Source organism: Sarcophilus harrisii, chromosome 4, assembly GCF_902635505.1.
Source record: "Sarcophilus harrisii chromosome 4, mSarHar1.11, whole genome shotgun sequence".
In the NCBI taxonomy this organism is placed as follows: Eukaryota; Metazoa; Chordata; class Mammalia; order Dasyuromorphia; family Dasyuridae; genus Sarcophilus; species Sarcophilus harrisii.
Window position 1 is genome coordinate 458458958 of NC_045429.1, and position 15045 is coordinate 458474002.

Genomic DNA, 15045 nt, shown 5'->3' on the forward strand with positions numbered 1-15045 from the left:
TTTTTAATGCTGTGCTTTTGACTAAGAACTTTAATAGACAGTCCTTTCTCTTCCATTTCTCCAGGAGCTGGAGATCTGCAGAGACAATTGTCAAGTTCCATCTTCACAATGGCTGATCCCCTGATAATCATTCCTGGAACAGACTGGAGGCAGGGCTAGTGATCTGACAAACAAACATTTCATGATTCAGTGACCTCTTTAAGCAAAAGAGAAGACATTTTACATGGTCTCTGTGAGACATTATAGTTAAAGAGTAAATGGACTCTGACAAGGAACCAACAAATTGGGGAATACTTGTTCAAAAGCCCCCCAAAATGTTGACTTTCTAGGAGAGACCTAAATCACAGGTTATCCAGGAATCAGTGGGAGAGAGGAATTTTCTTGAAATGTCAAGGTGCTGCCCAAATAGCAAAGCCAAATTCAGTTTCTTTCTTGGATTAGAAATATCTGATTACTTTATACATTTTCTCCACCCACTTATGGCCTTCTGCTCACTCCTGTGAGTCTTGTATATATAATGCTTTTTTCATAAAGTGGAAAAAAGTTTGGTCTGCATTCAACATAAATTCAATAGCTTGATTGATTATCTAGAGCCTGTGGATCTCCTTTATTCACACATGACATTTGGGAAAAACTAAAAACAAAATTTATATCATTAAAATGTTAGGTATTCTTTTTGGGGTAAATGAAGGAGAAAGCAACAATTCAGTATGAGAAGCTAAGTCTATTGCAGTTGACCCTCAAAACTGAACCAAATCTAGAGTATTGAGAAAGGACCATGAGTACTGATAAGCACACATATTAACTGATCCTTATACAAAACCCAGCAGTATTATTGCTGCCCATTTTGCAAAGGAGGAAACTGAGACTCAGAAAGCTTAAGTGATTATGTATGGTTCAGAGCCGGATCCATTTAATGATTTACATTGAGATCTTCTTAAGTCCTAGTCCAATACTCTATGTATTTGTTTTATTCTTACAATGAATGAAATAATCCAGAGAAATTTCTTTAAGAGCTACATGTTAATTTCTTTCCCCCTATGACCTCAAATACACCTCTAAGACTGAAGATTTAACTCATTTATTTCTTTTCAGGCAGCATCTCACCTGCCACCACATCTTGAGGGCTGCCTGTCTCAGTTTGCTGTTGTACAGAATCAAGATCAAAGAATGGCCTGAGGGATAGAGGACCATCAATGGGAATCCAAACATCACAGCTAGTTTTTTGTTTGGAATTATGTGGCTCCACTGGGCAATGGATGAACTCAAGTTGAACAGTATAAAGAGGAAAAGGAAACAGAATGTTGCTTTCATGGCTCGAACATGGGCCTCTGTGCTAGAGTCCTTGGATTCTGTAGCATTGAGCTTCATCTGAAGAGTGTGTCTCCAGAGGGAGAGGATGAGGGAAAAAAATGAGAACAGAGACAAAGTAAAGGGGAGTAGACTCAAGAAGTTCACAATAACCTGCAGGGTGATATATTGACTTCCATTCATCTGGAGCCCTGGGAATGCTTTTGTGTTGTTTTCTATATTGAATGTAAAGTTGTAAGTTTTTGTGAATAGTAAAAGGTTAATAAACAAAGCTATGAGGAAAGGTCCCACCTGTAGCATGTGAACCACTTGGTTTATTCTCCACTTCAGCCAGAGGAAGAGAGGGTGGGAGAAGTTGGCAATCTTCAGGAAATAGAAGACACTCAGGGAAGTGCCAGACCAAATACTTGAAAGGTGGGTCAATATCCAGAAAATATCAACAGCCTGAGATTTATTCACCAGGAATTCAGCCAAACAGCATATAAGTTGAGAGCTAATCGATATTAATGTGCATAACAGACCAATTCTAGAAATGGCCAAGTGTACCAGGATGAGATCCACTGTTGCAAACTTCTTGCTCTTGATCCAATCAATGCCATTTACTAATACCATGAATCCATTCCCTAAAAATCCCAATAGGAACTCTCCAGCTACCAGAACCATTATGATTTTCTCCCCATTTAGCATGTTGACTGAAAGATTACTAGTCTTAAATAAATTACTACTCTTAAAAACACTTCTGTTGGATTGATAACCAGGTAAAAACAATCCCTGAATTATGTGAACATTCTTCAGGCTTGATAATGTCACGTTTCTTTCCTGTTTTAATCTTCTACCCAAGTGAAAAATGTGTAGTCCTGAGAGGACTTCATCACCAAAATGGTTTAAGGATTCCTTACAGCCCAGTTAATTCTATCTATCCAACACTATCTCCAAATTGAATGGTGATTCCATTTCCTCATGTGAAATGATCTTGGCAATACTAAGTCATTTGCTAAATGCAAATGAGATGAAGTTTCTCTTTCAATGTGTTATTCTTTCTGATCGGCTTAATTTGAATCAAAAGGCCTGAGCTGTGTATGATGAACTTTGTTTACCAAATTACAAAACCTATATGTTGAAATCAAGCTTTCTCCTCTTCATCATCTTCATCTAATTAAAGAAATCTCTTTTAAATATCACTAATAACCAGTTTGAAGTGGTTGAAGGGAATCTTTAGGGGGGAGGATTGTAGAAAAACTCAATCTTTTTAGGAAAACGATTTAAGAAAAAGAATGTGGTAAAAGGTTATATAACATTTTTTTCTGTTTGACAAAGCAAAAATTAACTTTTATCTTTACCACATTTTGGTATTTTTTTGTTCAAGAATTCTATAAAATGTGATTTCAAATCAAATCAAATCAAAATGTCTTTTGTTAGAGAGATGCTCAAAGGCATGACGGGACTCTACTGCTCTGGATGTTTCTCTCTCCAGGCAGAACAATTCTTGGATTATACCAATGACAAATTAATACAAATCATTTCTGGAGTTTGTATCTGCAGTGCAGATGATAGAACTAATATTATTTGACAGATAAGTGGAAATATTTCCAGTCAAAGAGCTCAATATTTATCCCTGCATCCTAGATATTAGACAATATTTTCTGAGGTATGATCATGAAAAATCCTTCACTGAATTAGGGAACCAAGATAGTGGACTGGAAGCAGCAACCTAGCTAAACTCTCCCATCATTTGTCTCCAAAACACTTTTTTAAAAATGCGCTAAATTAATTTTAGATCAGGACCAATAAAGGGTTAGGGTGATCAATTTTTCAGCCTAGGACAACTTAGGAAGTTGGTGAAAGAGATGTGACATCATGGTGGAAGTCTGCCTGGAGTGCAACAAAAACATCAACAATGGGCTTCAGAAGGGGCAATAGCACAAGCAGCTTTAGGAGATCTCAGGCCAGAGATTGGTTAAATTGGTAAAATTGAGGATAAATGGTCAGAAAGAGATGATTTAAAGCATTTCCTGGAAGTGAGTACAGCTGGTACTGATTGGCACAGTTTTGGCTGGCACCTCATGGACAGAGCATAGTGCCAGTGGTTAATTACAAGGGAACAGAGGTCCTGGTTGCAATTTCAAAGCAAAGAGGACCACAAATATTGGAGAGGATGTGGGGGAAATGAAACATAATTAATAATAATTTGTGGAGATGTGAACAGATTCAATCATTCTGTAGAGCATTTTGAAACTGCCCAAATGGCTATGCAACTGTGCATACCCTTTGACTCAGCAATATCACTACTGAGTCTGGCTTCAAAAAGAGATAAAATACAAAAATGAAAAGGAGTTATATATACCAAATATTTATAGCAACTCTTTTAAGATGGCAAAAAATTGGAAATTGAGGACATGTCAATTAGTTGGGGAATGACTAAACAAATTGTGGTAAGCGATTGTGATGAGATATTTTTGGGCTATAAGGGTGAACAGGATGCTCTCAGAAAAACCTGGAATTACTGTGTTAAGTAACAACAAAATAATAAGATGATTAGCTATGAACAACTTAGCTGTTCTCAGCAATACAATGATCCAAGATAACTCTGAAGGACTTATGATGAAAAATGCTATCCATTTCCAGACAAAGACCTGATAGTGTCTGAGTACACATTGAAGCATCCTTTTTTCTTTTACTTTATTTTTCTTAAGTTTTTTTTTAATCTATGTTTTCTTTTACATGATATGGAAATAATGTTTTGCATGACTCTACATGTATAATCTATATCAAATTGCTTGCCTTCTCAGTGAAAAGGGTGGAGAAGGGGGAAGGGAGAGAATTCAGAAGTCAAGGTTTTAAAAATGAATGCTAAAATTGTTTTTACTTATAATTCGGGAAAAATGAAATACTAAACCAAGGCAGAAAGAATCACTAGGTCTTATGACTGCCGAAGATCAGGCTCCATTCCTGTGTAAAGACCAGAGTGAAGACCAAAAGAACAGTGACCACACCTTCCCATACATATTTTTTTTTAATTAAAGCTTTTTATTTTTAAAACATATCCATGATTTTCAGCCTTCACTCTTTGTTTTATTATAGCTTTTTATTGACAAAACATATCTTTCTAGAAGTTCAGGAGACTTCTAAACCTCTTCAGATATGCACTTTATTTCCTCTTCAATCCAGATGAGATTATGATTCCAATATTATCAGCTCTCCCCCCTCACCATGTTTCCTTTGTGTTGGTTCTTCCTTTCACATCCTGTTTTTATGAGTTAGTTAACTGATCCTTTTAATCTTTTACTACCTAATTTTATTTTTTTTTAGAATAACCCTATCATATACAATTTAGCACAACTTTTCTTTTAATCTACCTTAGTAACAGTTTTTAGATACTAATTTAGATAAGTTTTAAGATACTAATAACAATCATAAATAAACAATTTAACCTTTATCAGTGTCTTGTAATTAGTCTTTAATGATTTCCTTGAATTTCTTCTGGCTTTTTTATTTCAAATTTTCCATTGAGTTCAGATGTTTTTGTTAAAAATCCCTGAAAGTCTTTTAGTTCTTCAAATATATATATATATATATTTTTCATTCAGTATTATACTCAGTTTTGCTGGACAAGTAATTCTTAGATGTAACCCCAGTTCCTTTGTTTGAAATAAAATGTTCTAAGATCTATGGTCTTTTAGTGTAGAAGCTGATAGATCTTATGAAATCTTGATTACTTTTTCACAGTATTTAAATTATTTTTTCTTGTTATTTGTAATATTTTCTCTTTAGCCTGGGGGCTTTGAAACTTGCCTATGATATTTCTGTAAGTTTTATTTCTAGGATCTCTTTCAGATGATGATTTGTGGATTTTTTTTCTATTTCTACTTTATTTCTTGTTCTACAACATCAGGGAAATCTTCCTCAATAATTTCTTTGTATGTTGTATCCAGATTCTTTTTCTGATGATAACTTTCAGGTAGTCTGAGAATTTTTATATCACCTCTCCCCAATCTGTTCTCCAGATAAGGACTTTTTAGGAGATGTTTCAGATTATCAACTTTTTTACCTAGTTTTATTATACTTTGGTATTTTTTAATGTCATTTGGTTCCACTTGCCTAATTCTAATTTTCAAGGAATTATTTTTTTACTTACTTACTTACTTAAGGGAAGATTTTATATCTTCTTTTCTAATTAGTTAGCTTTCTTTTCATAATTTTCTTGGATTCTTTTTCCCCCTAATTTTTCCTCATTATATCTTATTTGCTTTTTTGTTTCCTTTATTTCTTCATTTTCTAATTTGTTAACTTTCTTTTCATGATTTGCTTGAGTTTTTTCCCCCTAAATTTTCCTCATTCTTTATTATTTGATTTTTGAATTCCCTTTTTAAGTTCTTCCAAGATTTCTTGGAGGGGCTTGTGACAACTTAATGTCACTCTTCAGGTTAGGAACATCTTTTTTTTTTTTTTTTAACTTCACTATCTTTTTCTGAATGGGAATCCAGATCTTCTTTTACACCAAAGTAGCTATCAATGGTTAGATTCTTTTCCCTTTGTTTACTCATTTTTATTTTTAACTTATTTTGTTTTTAGCAGCTTAATATTATCGTCAAGTTTTAATACTAAGTTGTGGGTAATGTTGCCTTAGTCCTTTTAATAATTGTTTTCTGAAATCCATCCGGGGCTTAATTTCAGAGACTCCTCTCTTCCTCCTTTAAATCCTAGCTACATTGTACCCAAAATGTTCTTGCTCCTTGTAGAATAATTACTCACTGGGCATATGATAAATCTTCCTTACGCATAGATACATCCAGAAAATCATGTCTGGTCAGCGTGGCTAGTTCTGGTCTGAGAAATAGCAGGGGAAACTTCAATCTTCCCTCAGATAGTCTGCTGTTCTTTAGATGAAAGTTTGTGAGGTAAAAATGAATGAGATGAAAATTTTTGAGGTCTAATCTGTTTCATTCAAAACCTATTATTTGTTGATGGTGTCAGTCAGGAGGTGTTTATATTTTATACAACCTTCAGCTCCTGGAGTCTTCTCTGAGGTTCTTTCAAAATGATTTAGGAGGACAACTATTTTACCCCTCAATTTTTGCTACTCTGTCTTTATTTCATGGTGATTTTCTGTCTGTGGAGGAAATCTGGAAAGCCTTACATTTTCTACCATCTTCCCAGGATGCCTCTGAGATAGCATTTCATTTGCCCCCACACCAATAGGGCAGTGAGTCTCAGCTTGCTATTCCATAAAATAAGTATCATTGTGTGTCCTGAGGGATAAAAGGCCATTATTACAACACCAAAAATGGAGCTTAATGTTGAGAAGTTTTTGAAAGTGATGTAGATGCCTATATAATAGAGTATCAAGAGAATGAGAAAGAAGAGTGTGGCTTTCATGGCTCGAATGTGGGCCATTGTACTGGGGTCTCTGGAGGCATTGATCTTGGACTGCATTCTCTGGGTGTGCTTCCACAAGGACAGGAGTAGCAGGAAACAAGATACAACAGACAGAAAGAAGGGAGGAATATTTAGAAAGTTTATTCCAATCTGTGTAATAAAGTATTGTTTTTTATTCACTTGGACCTCTTGAGATTCATTTCTCTCATTTCTACCGTTAAAGCTTCTATTATAGTACATTTTCTCCAATAGTAGAAATTCACTGATCAAGGAGAGGAAAAGGGGCCCCACCAGAAGTGTGCAGACCACTTGCTTGATTCTCCACTTCAACCAGAAGAAATAAGGATGGGAGAAGTTGGCAATCCTGAGGAAGTAGAAAATGCTAAGGCAAGTGGCAAACCAAATACTTGAAATGTGGGAAGTTGCCCATAAGAAATCCACAGTCCTTTGATCCTCAATTAATCCATTCTGAAAAAAAATGACTAGAAAGCTCTTCCATTTCATTGTGCACAACAGACTAATTCTGGAGATGGCCAGGACAACCCGGATGAGATCAACTGCTGATAGTTTCTTTCTCTTGGCCCAGTCAATACAGTTCACCAGTGCCATGAATCCATTCCCTAGAACTCCTATTAGAAATACTCCAGCTATTAGAACCAACAGCATTTCCTCTTCATGACTGTGCATGTTTGTTAAGAGAGCACTTTAAAGGTTATCCTAGTTTCTAATATCGCTGCTGTTGCTATTGATTTCCTACCAAAATGTCTGTAGCATGATATGTGTATGTCTTATATTTTAAAATATGTTAACTTTTTGGTTTATGTTGATGTAATTTTTTGTCTTATGCCTAAAAAATATAGAATACTGATCAGGTATCTTCATCAGGATCACTTTTATACCTTTCCAATGACTTAGTTAATTCTGTCTGGCTTAGATACTACATCTGTAAGGCAGGTCTGTTTTATCTTGTGACATGATCCTGGCAAAACTGAGATTTGTTTTCTAAGATGCAAATGGAGAAGTGGTTGTCTTTCATTCTCTCTGTCTCAGCCCAATTTGTATTCAAATACCCAAGATATATATGATAAGCTTTGTCCACAATTTATGAAATAACAAATTTGGCAAAGATGAAATATTATCCCTTTCATCATCATAATTTTGGTGTTATTCATAAATGGCAAGATATTTGGCCTCTCTGATAATTAAATATTTAAAACATAAATACAACTTGCTTTATTAATCTGGTTTTAGAATTTACAATAGATATTGATGGCAAAAATATAATCAACTCTGCCCAGAAAACATCAAGACCAAAAAGAAGAAAATTTCAGGAGTCATAATAAATGTTACATATAACAATAAATTAAAATGCTCTAAATTATTTTTACAAGAAAAAATATATTAGCCCAAGAAACAAAAGTCATCTAAATGTCCTTAAAATAAATACACAATGCAACATATAAACAGAATGATACTATGAGATTGATATAAATATATATCTTGCAGTTTCAATTCAGTTAAAAAAATTAGGGATGATCACAATGAATTTGAAAGAAAAATTTAAGAGCTATATAAGGCTATTGCATAATGATAGAATAAAATGTATAACAAATAGTAATGATTCTGTTTTTATGCACCAAACAATTCTATGGTGAGCTTCATGAGTCGCATCAAAACAGGAATAAGGATTAAAAGGGTAATAGTAAAAGATTTTAAAACTTCATTATCAGGCTACAATAAAACAATAAATTGTTTTAAAATAGCTAATATTAATAACTATTATATTGGGTTTGGTTTAACAGATATCAGAAGAGAACTAAATAAAAGAAATTGGGAGTAAGATTTTTTTTTATAATTTCATTTTTTTCTTTTTATTTATTTTTTCCTCCTAAGGCAATTGGGGTTAAGTGACTTGCCCAGGGTCACCCACCTAGGAAATGTTACTTGTCTGAGGCCAGATTTGAACTCAGGTCCTCTTGACTTCAGGGCTGGTGCTCTATCCACCACACCACCCAGCTGCCAGGGAATAAGCATTTTTTTACTCATATGTGTAGAATGTTACAAAATGTATTGATTCATAGAGAAGCCTCGTATATTTGGGGATATACATATGTCTTATATTTCTGGATCAAAATTTAGAATTAAATAAAAGTTACACTAGTAAAAATTATAAAGATACATAGAGATGGAAATAAGCAACTTATCAAATAATGATTGAGAGTAAAACAATTGATAAAAGATAATAGTATTTGAGAGAGAAATTAACTGCATTTCCACTATGTATAGTAAGAAAATAATAATTACTTTGTATTGAACATTCATATGTTTTTATATAACACATGGTAGCAGTTTTCTGGCCATGTATTAAGGAATGCTTTAGAAAATGTTTAATAACTAACTCTCCAAAAAAGATCCTCAAAACCAAACAATATATTAAGGACACATTTTTAAGTTTAATCTGTATTAAAATTTTCTCTATCACTTCCTTAAGTCAAGACAAATAATAACACAATAAATCAAGCCTTGATTTGAAGTGTCTGCTTATTTCCAAGGTATAAATGCTCAGAATGAAAATTTAACAATCAACTCTTGCAAGCCAGTTTGAACTGTCCTCAACACAACCTTGCATGTAATGTGCAACTATATTTCTTTCTTTCTCCTAAAACATGAGAAAAAAGAGATGATAATGGGAAAGTAGGAGATTAGAAAAGTCAAATGAATAGATTTTCAGTATAAGGGTTACAATTTCAGCCACCATAGATGAATCAGGAAGTGAGCTGCTCCTTACTCTTTCTTGAATCAGATAAAGATATGGTCTGAAGAAAAGAACTTGGCTGGGATGACACCCAGTATGGTAGTTCCCTCTTTAAGTCATTCCTAAAGCCCTCAGGTGTCTCCGGAAGCTGTAAGAAGAAATACTTTTTTCTTAGAGTAGAAGATTCTTACCTTTGACTTTCATCAAATGGGCTAACAAAGAAGCTAATATCAAGAATCATGGACCAGAGAATGGGTGGGTATGAGGAATGAAGAGGTTTTGATAAGAGGGAACACATGAAAGAGGTTGAAATTTTTTCATCTTTGCTAGAATAAATAAACACATAAGAAAAATGTTGTGATTTACAAACATAGATTTATCTGCTCCTCCACAGTGGCAAACTTTAGGATTGAGCTTCTTTACCAGTCAGAGTGAGAAGTTCACTGATATTGAAACCAGAAGAACAGGCTTGGTGACCCAACCCTATTTTACATTATGTATATGATCCTGAGCAGATCACCTAATTCTTTTGGGGCATAGTAAGAGAAAAAATGCAAAGACAAAAAAATGAAGTAAACCCCTTTCCTACTCTAAATCAATGATGCTATGACTTCATCACAAAAAGGAGGGGGGGGGGCGAAGCAAGACTTAACAGGAAATAAGAGATGGAGAAAAATGAAGGATCTAAGGATTTACTCTTGGATAAAAAAAAAATCTTTGCTATTTTTAAAAATAACATCTAGAATAAAAATTATAATTTTAATTTTAAAATTTATAAATCTTACTAATGCCCTTTTTCTTAGTGTTTTTTAATATCATCATAATTTCTTCCAGTATCTCTCCTTTTCCTCTCAAGGATCCATCCAATTTACAAATAGCATTTTCTAAAGGCAAAAAAGAGAAAAATATAGAGGGAACATATAAACATAATTGAAGAATACATTAAAGAGTAGGAAAATTGATCAACAGAGCAATATACATCATATTTAAAGAAATTATCAAGGAAAACTGCTTTGGTATCTTAGATCCAGAGGATAAAATAACCATTTAAAGAAAACACTGATCATCTCCTGAAAGAATTCTCTAAATGAAAATGCTAAAGAATAATATAGCCAGATTTCAGAACACCCAGGTAAAGAGAAAATACTTTAAGCAGCCAGTAATAAACAATTCAAATATCATGGAGCCACAGTCAGGATAACATAAGATTTAGCAACTTCCAGGGTAAAGAAGAGGAGAGTTAGAAATATGATATTCCAGAAGACAAAGGAGCTAGAATTATAATTCATAAGGATTAGAAAAACTTAGTGAGGAAAATAGATATTTAATGAAATAGAGAATTCTCAAGCATTTCTGATGAAGACATCATACCTGAATAGAAAATGTAATTTTCAAATATCTGACTCAAGAGAAGCATTAAAAGGTAAACATGAAAGTAATTCTAAGGGACTCAATAAAGTTAAACTAGTTATATTCTTATGTGGGATGATGATATATGTAGCTCCTAAGAACTTTATCATTAGGCTAGTTAGAAGGCATTAAAGGGCACGTGTATGAGTTGATTATGTTGAAATGATCTTCAAAAAAAGTAAAGGGAGAACAAAAAAGGGTATGCTGGGAGAAGGAGAAAGGGAGAGGTAGTATGGAGAAAATTAGCTTATGTAAAAACGATATGCAAAGAAGAGCTTTCACAATGGATGAGGCATGAGATGGCAGGCAATACTCAAACCTCAGTCTCTTTGGAATTTAAAGAGAAAAAAATATATATATATATATATATACATACACACTCAGTTATGTATATAAATGTAATTTAATAGGTAAATAGAAAGAGAAAAAGGTAAGAAAAGGGAGGGCAGATTAATAGAAGGCATTGGTTAGAATTAAAATAAACTTTGGAGGAGGGACAGGATAAAAGAGAGAGAAACAAAAGAAAATAGTATGGAGAGAAATATACAGTTAGTAATCATAACTGTGAATATGAATGAGAACTCACCGAATAGAAACAGATATGAGAATTGATTAGAAACCACAATTTAACAATATGTTGTTTTTAAGAGACATATTTGCAACAGAAACATAGATACAGAGTTCAAATAAAGAGGTGGAACAGAATGTAATATGCTTCACCCAAAGTAACAAAAAAGGCTAGGGTGGCAACCATGATCTCTGACAAAACAATTAATTAAAGAAGATAATCAGAAAAACTACATCATGTTAAAAGGTACTACATACTATGAAAGAATATCAAAAATGTCTGTGTTTTCCTGATAATGAAATCACTCATTTCTCCAATAAATGCTGAATATAAAACTGAGTCAAATTCATAAATTTCACCAATTGTTAAATGGTCAAAGGACACAAATAAATAGTTTTTAGATGATATCAAAGATTTCTATTGTTATGATAAAAATAATCTAAATAACGATCAATCAGAAAAATGCAAATTAAGATAATTCTGAGGTAATAATTTCATAGTGATCTTACTGATTAGTGGGATAGAGGAAGAGTGGAAAAAATGGAACACTAATACATTGTTAGTGAAGTTGTAAACTGATTCAACCATTACAGAGAGTATTGTATACTCTCTTTTGAGTATTTGAAACTATACCCAAAGAGCTGTAACACTATACACACCTTTTGACAAAGCAATACCTCTATTAGGTCCCTATCCCAAAAAGATCAAAGGAAAAGGACAAATACAAAAGTATTTGCAGCAGCTATTTCTGGAGTGGCAAATGAAGGGATATTTTCCAATTGCAGAATGTCCAAACAAGTTATGGCATGATTAGAATACTATTGTCCTATAAGAAATGATGATTGCAGTAGTTTCAAAAAAAAATGTGAAGACATATGAAATGATGTAAAGTATGAAGCCCCCAGAGACCATTGTGTGAGATAACAGCAATGCTGTAATAATAATCAACTGTAAAAGACTTAGCTACTCTGATCAATTTCAAAGGATTTATTATGAAAAAAGTGCTATTCCTCTTCAGAGAAAGAACTGATAAATTCTACAAATTGAAGTATAGTTTTCATTTAATTTTAATTTTTGTTTTTGAAATATAGCTAATATATAAGTATGTTTTACATGATTTTACATTTATAATTGATATATGGCTTGACTTTTTAGTGAAGGGGTTAGGCATGGGACAGAGGGAGAGAATTTACAACTTAACCTATTTTAAAGAGAAGAATATTATAAATAAATAAGATATTTTTAAAGAATAAAAGGGGCAAGGGGCAATGCCTGTAAATCTCCCATCTCTACAAAAATTATATTTCTTTTTTTTCAAATCATGCCTATTCTTTATAATTTTGTTACATTCACTTTTGATTTTTTTTGTTATGAATGTGTGTGGTTGTCCTTTCCATTTATATTATTGTAAACTTTATTTCTATTGCTGTTGGCTCTGTTTATTCCCCCCTGCATTAGTTTATGTTGACCTTTCCATGTTTCTCTGCACTTGATACATTCACTATATTTTACAGCACAATAATATTCCAATATTCCACAGTAATAAACATATCACAATTTGTTTAGCTATTCCATAAAGAGGGATTGGGGAAGGCTTCTTGTGGAAAATGGGATTTTAGTTGATACTTAAAGGAAGCCAGAGAAGTAAGTAGTCAGAGAAAAGGAGAGAGTATTCCAGCAAGTGAAGAGATCACAAAATGCTTTTTTAAAAGATTAAATTGATGAATGATGACTTTTTTAAAAAATTCTCATTTTCTTTCTGTATATCTTTACCTTTTCAGATACATTTCTTGTAAAAAAAACAGATTTTGAGTCATTTTCTTATCTATTGTGCAATTCTTTTTTTTATTGTGTGGTACTAGTTGTTACATTGATCTTTAAAGTCATGAGTATTGGATTTTTTTTATTTTTTTTCTTTATTATAGCTTTTTATTTATAAAATATATGCATGGGTAATTTTTCAATTACTTGCAAAACCTTTTGTTCCAATTTTTCCCCTCCTTCCTCCCACCATCTTCTCCAAATGGCAGGTAGAACAATACATGTTAAATATGTTAAAGTATATATTAAATACAATATATGTATATATATATATATATATATATATCCATACAGTTATTTTGCTGCACCAGAAGAATCAGACTGAAATAATGTACAATTAACCTGTGAAGGAAATCAAAAATGCGGGCAGACAAAAACAGAGGGATTGGAAATACTATGTAGTGGTTCACACCCATTTCCCAGAGTTCTTTCACTGGGTGTAGCTGGTTCTATTCATTATTGAACAAATGGAAGTGATCTGACAGAATTGTTTTTTAAAAGAGAGATCTCTTTTTTTTAATCAGCACTTCATTTCTGAGATACTAGTTTTCCTTAAGTTACTTTGATGTTAATTTATTTCCACTGGTTTATATTTTCTTTCTTTTTTATATCCTTTCTCTAGTTCTTAGGTTATAACTAAAATGTTAATTGCTTTTTATTTTCTTAATTTAATTATATATTTTATATTCCTTGTCCTCTTAGATCCTCAGCTAAATGTATGATATGAAATCTTCCTTTACTTTCTCTCATCCATTTTCCACTTTTTATTGATATTATTTTTCTGCATATTTTTTCCAGGAAATTTATTTTTACTTTATTTTTTCTTCTTTCTTTCTGTGTATTTTGAATTTTGTTTTTAACTTAAGAGTTATGACTTAATTTATTCCTTCTTTCTTCTCTCTGTGTCCGCCCTAGGATTTAACTTTTCTCAAATACTAGGTTTGAATTTGTGATTCTGCTTCTTGAAGGGAAGAGAACTTGATGGAATACACTAAATCAAATATTTCTTCAGTAGTAATTTATAGAAGTTTTATATTCTCAAGGATTCTGAGTTTTGTCGATTTATCTATAAGTATTACATATCTGATGTACAATTCTTTTGCTGATAGGATTGGAAGATTGAAACTATTTGAAGAAACTGACTGATCTACCAATTTTTGGGTTAAATCAATTCATAAGAAATTTAGAGACAGCTAGTAGGTGCAGTGGAAAGCACCAACCCTGAAGTCAGGAGGACCTGAGTTCAAATCAGGCCTCAGACACTTAATACTTACTAACTGAATGACCCTGGGCAAGTCACTTAACCCCAATTGCCTCAGCAAAAAAAAAAAAAAAAAGAAAGAAAAAAAAAAGAAATTTAGAACTGTTTAAAAAAATAGATATCATCAATCCAAAAAATCATAGTCACCAGATTACATGAAATGAAAAATCTTAAAAATATAAAAATTTAGATAAAGAACTCATTCCATGACTCTTTTAAGAGGGAAGAAGATGCAGTCCACATCATCCACATTAAAAATAGCTTGTTTCATCATACTTTTACTCAATTAGAAAAGCAGTCATTTTAGCCACCTCTGTAAAACTTCAAAGAACATTTAGGGCAAATGAATAGAAGCAGGATCATTGTTCTAGACTAGAGTCTTCTAGCAGACCAATTAAGAAGTTATTAAGGATTTAGCTTATTGTAGATGTTTAATAAACCCTCATTCCCCTTCCTTTGACCAGCAGTAATTGGTACGTTAAAATATTAAATGAATAAGTGTTAGTAATTTATTATAAACTTAATATCAAACTTCTCAGAAAC

General features: G+C 32.7%; 2 protein-coding genes across 2 annotated transcripts; both read right to left on the bottom strand.

Moving 5' to 3' along the window:
* Positions 1-1077: 1077 nt before the first annotated feature.
* LOC100919079 (taste receptor type 2 member 7-like) lies at positions 1078-3579 on the bottom strand. The gene has a single exon (XM_003770239.4). The coding sequence runs from the start codon at positions 1996-1998 to the stop codon at positions 1078-1080; it is 921 nt and encodes a 306-aa protein (XP_003770287.3). The 5' UTR covers positions 1999-3579.
* A 2210-nt stretch (positions 3580-5789) lies between these two features.
* Positions 5790-7687, bottom strand: LOC100922738 (taste receptor type 2 member 7-like). The gene has a single exon (XM_003770253.2). The coding sequence runs from the start codon at positions 7372-7374 to the stop codon at positions 6454-6456; it is 921 nt and encodes a 306-aa protein (XP_003770301.1). The 5' UTR covers positions 7375-7687; the 3' UTR covers positions 5790-6453.
* Between the last annotated feature and the right edge of the window lie 7358 nt (positions 7688-15045).

Bases quoted from the DNA above. Each gene is read 5' to 3' on its own strand.
- LOC100919079 (XM_003770239.4), bottom strand. From the start codon at position 1,998: ATGCTAAATGGGGAGAAAATCATAATGGTTCTGGTAGCTGGAGAGTTC.
- LOC100922738 (XM_003770253.2), bottom strand. From the start codon at position 7,374: ATGCACAGTCATGAAGAGGAAATGCTGTTGGTTCTAATAGCTGGAGTA.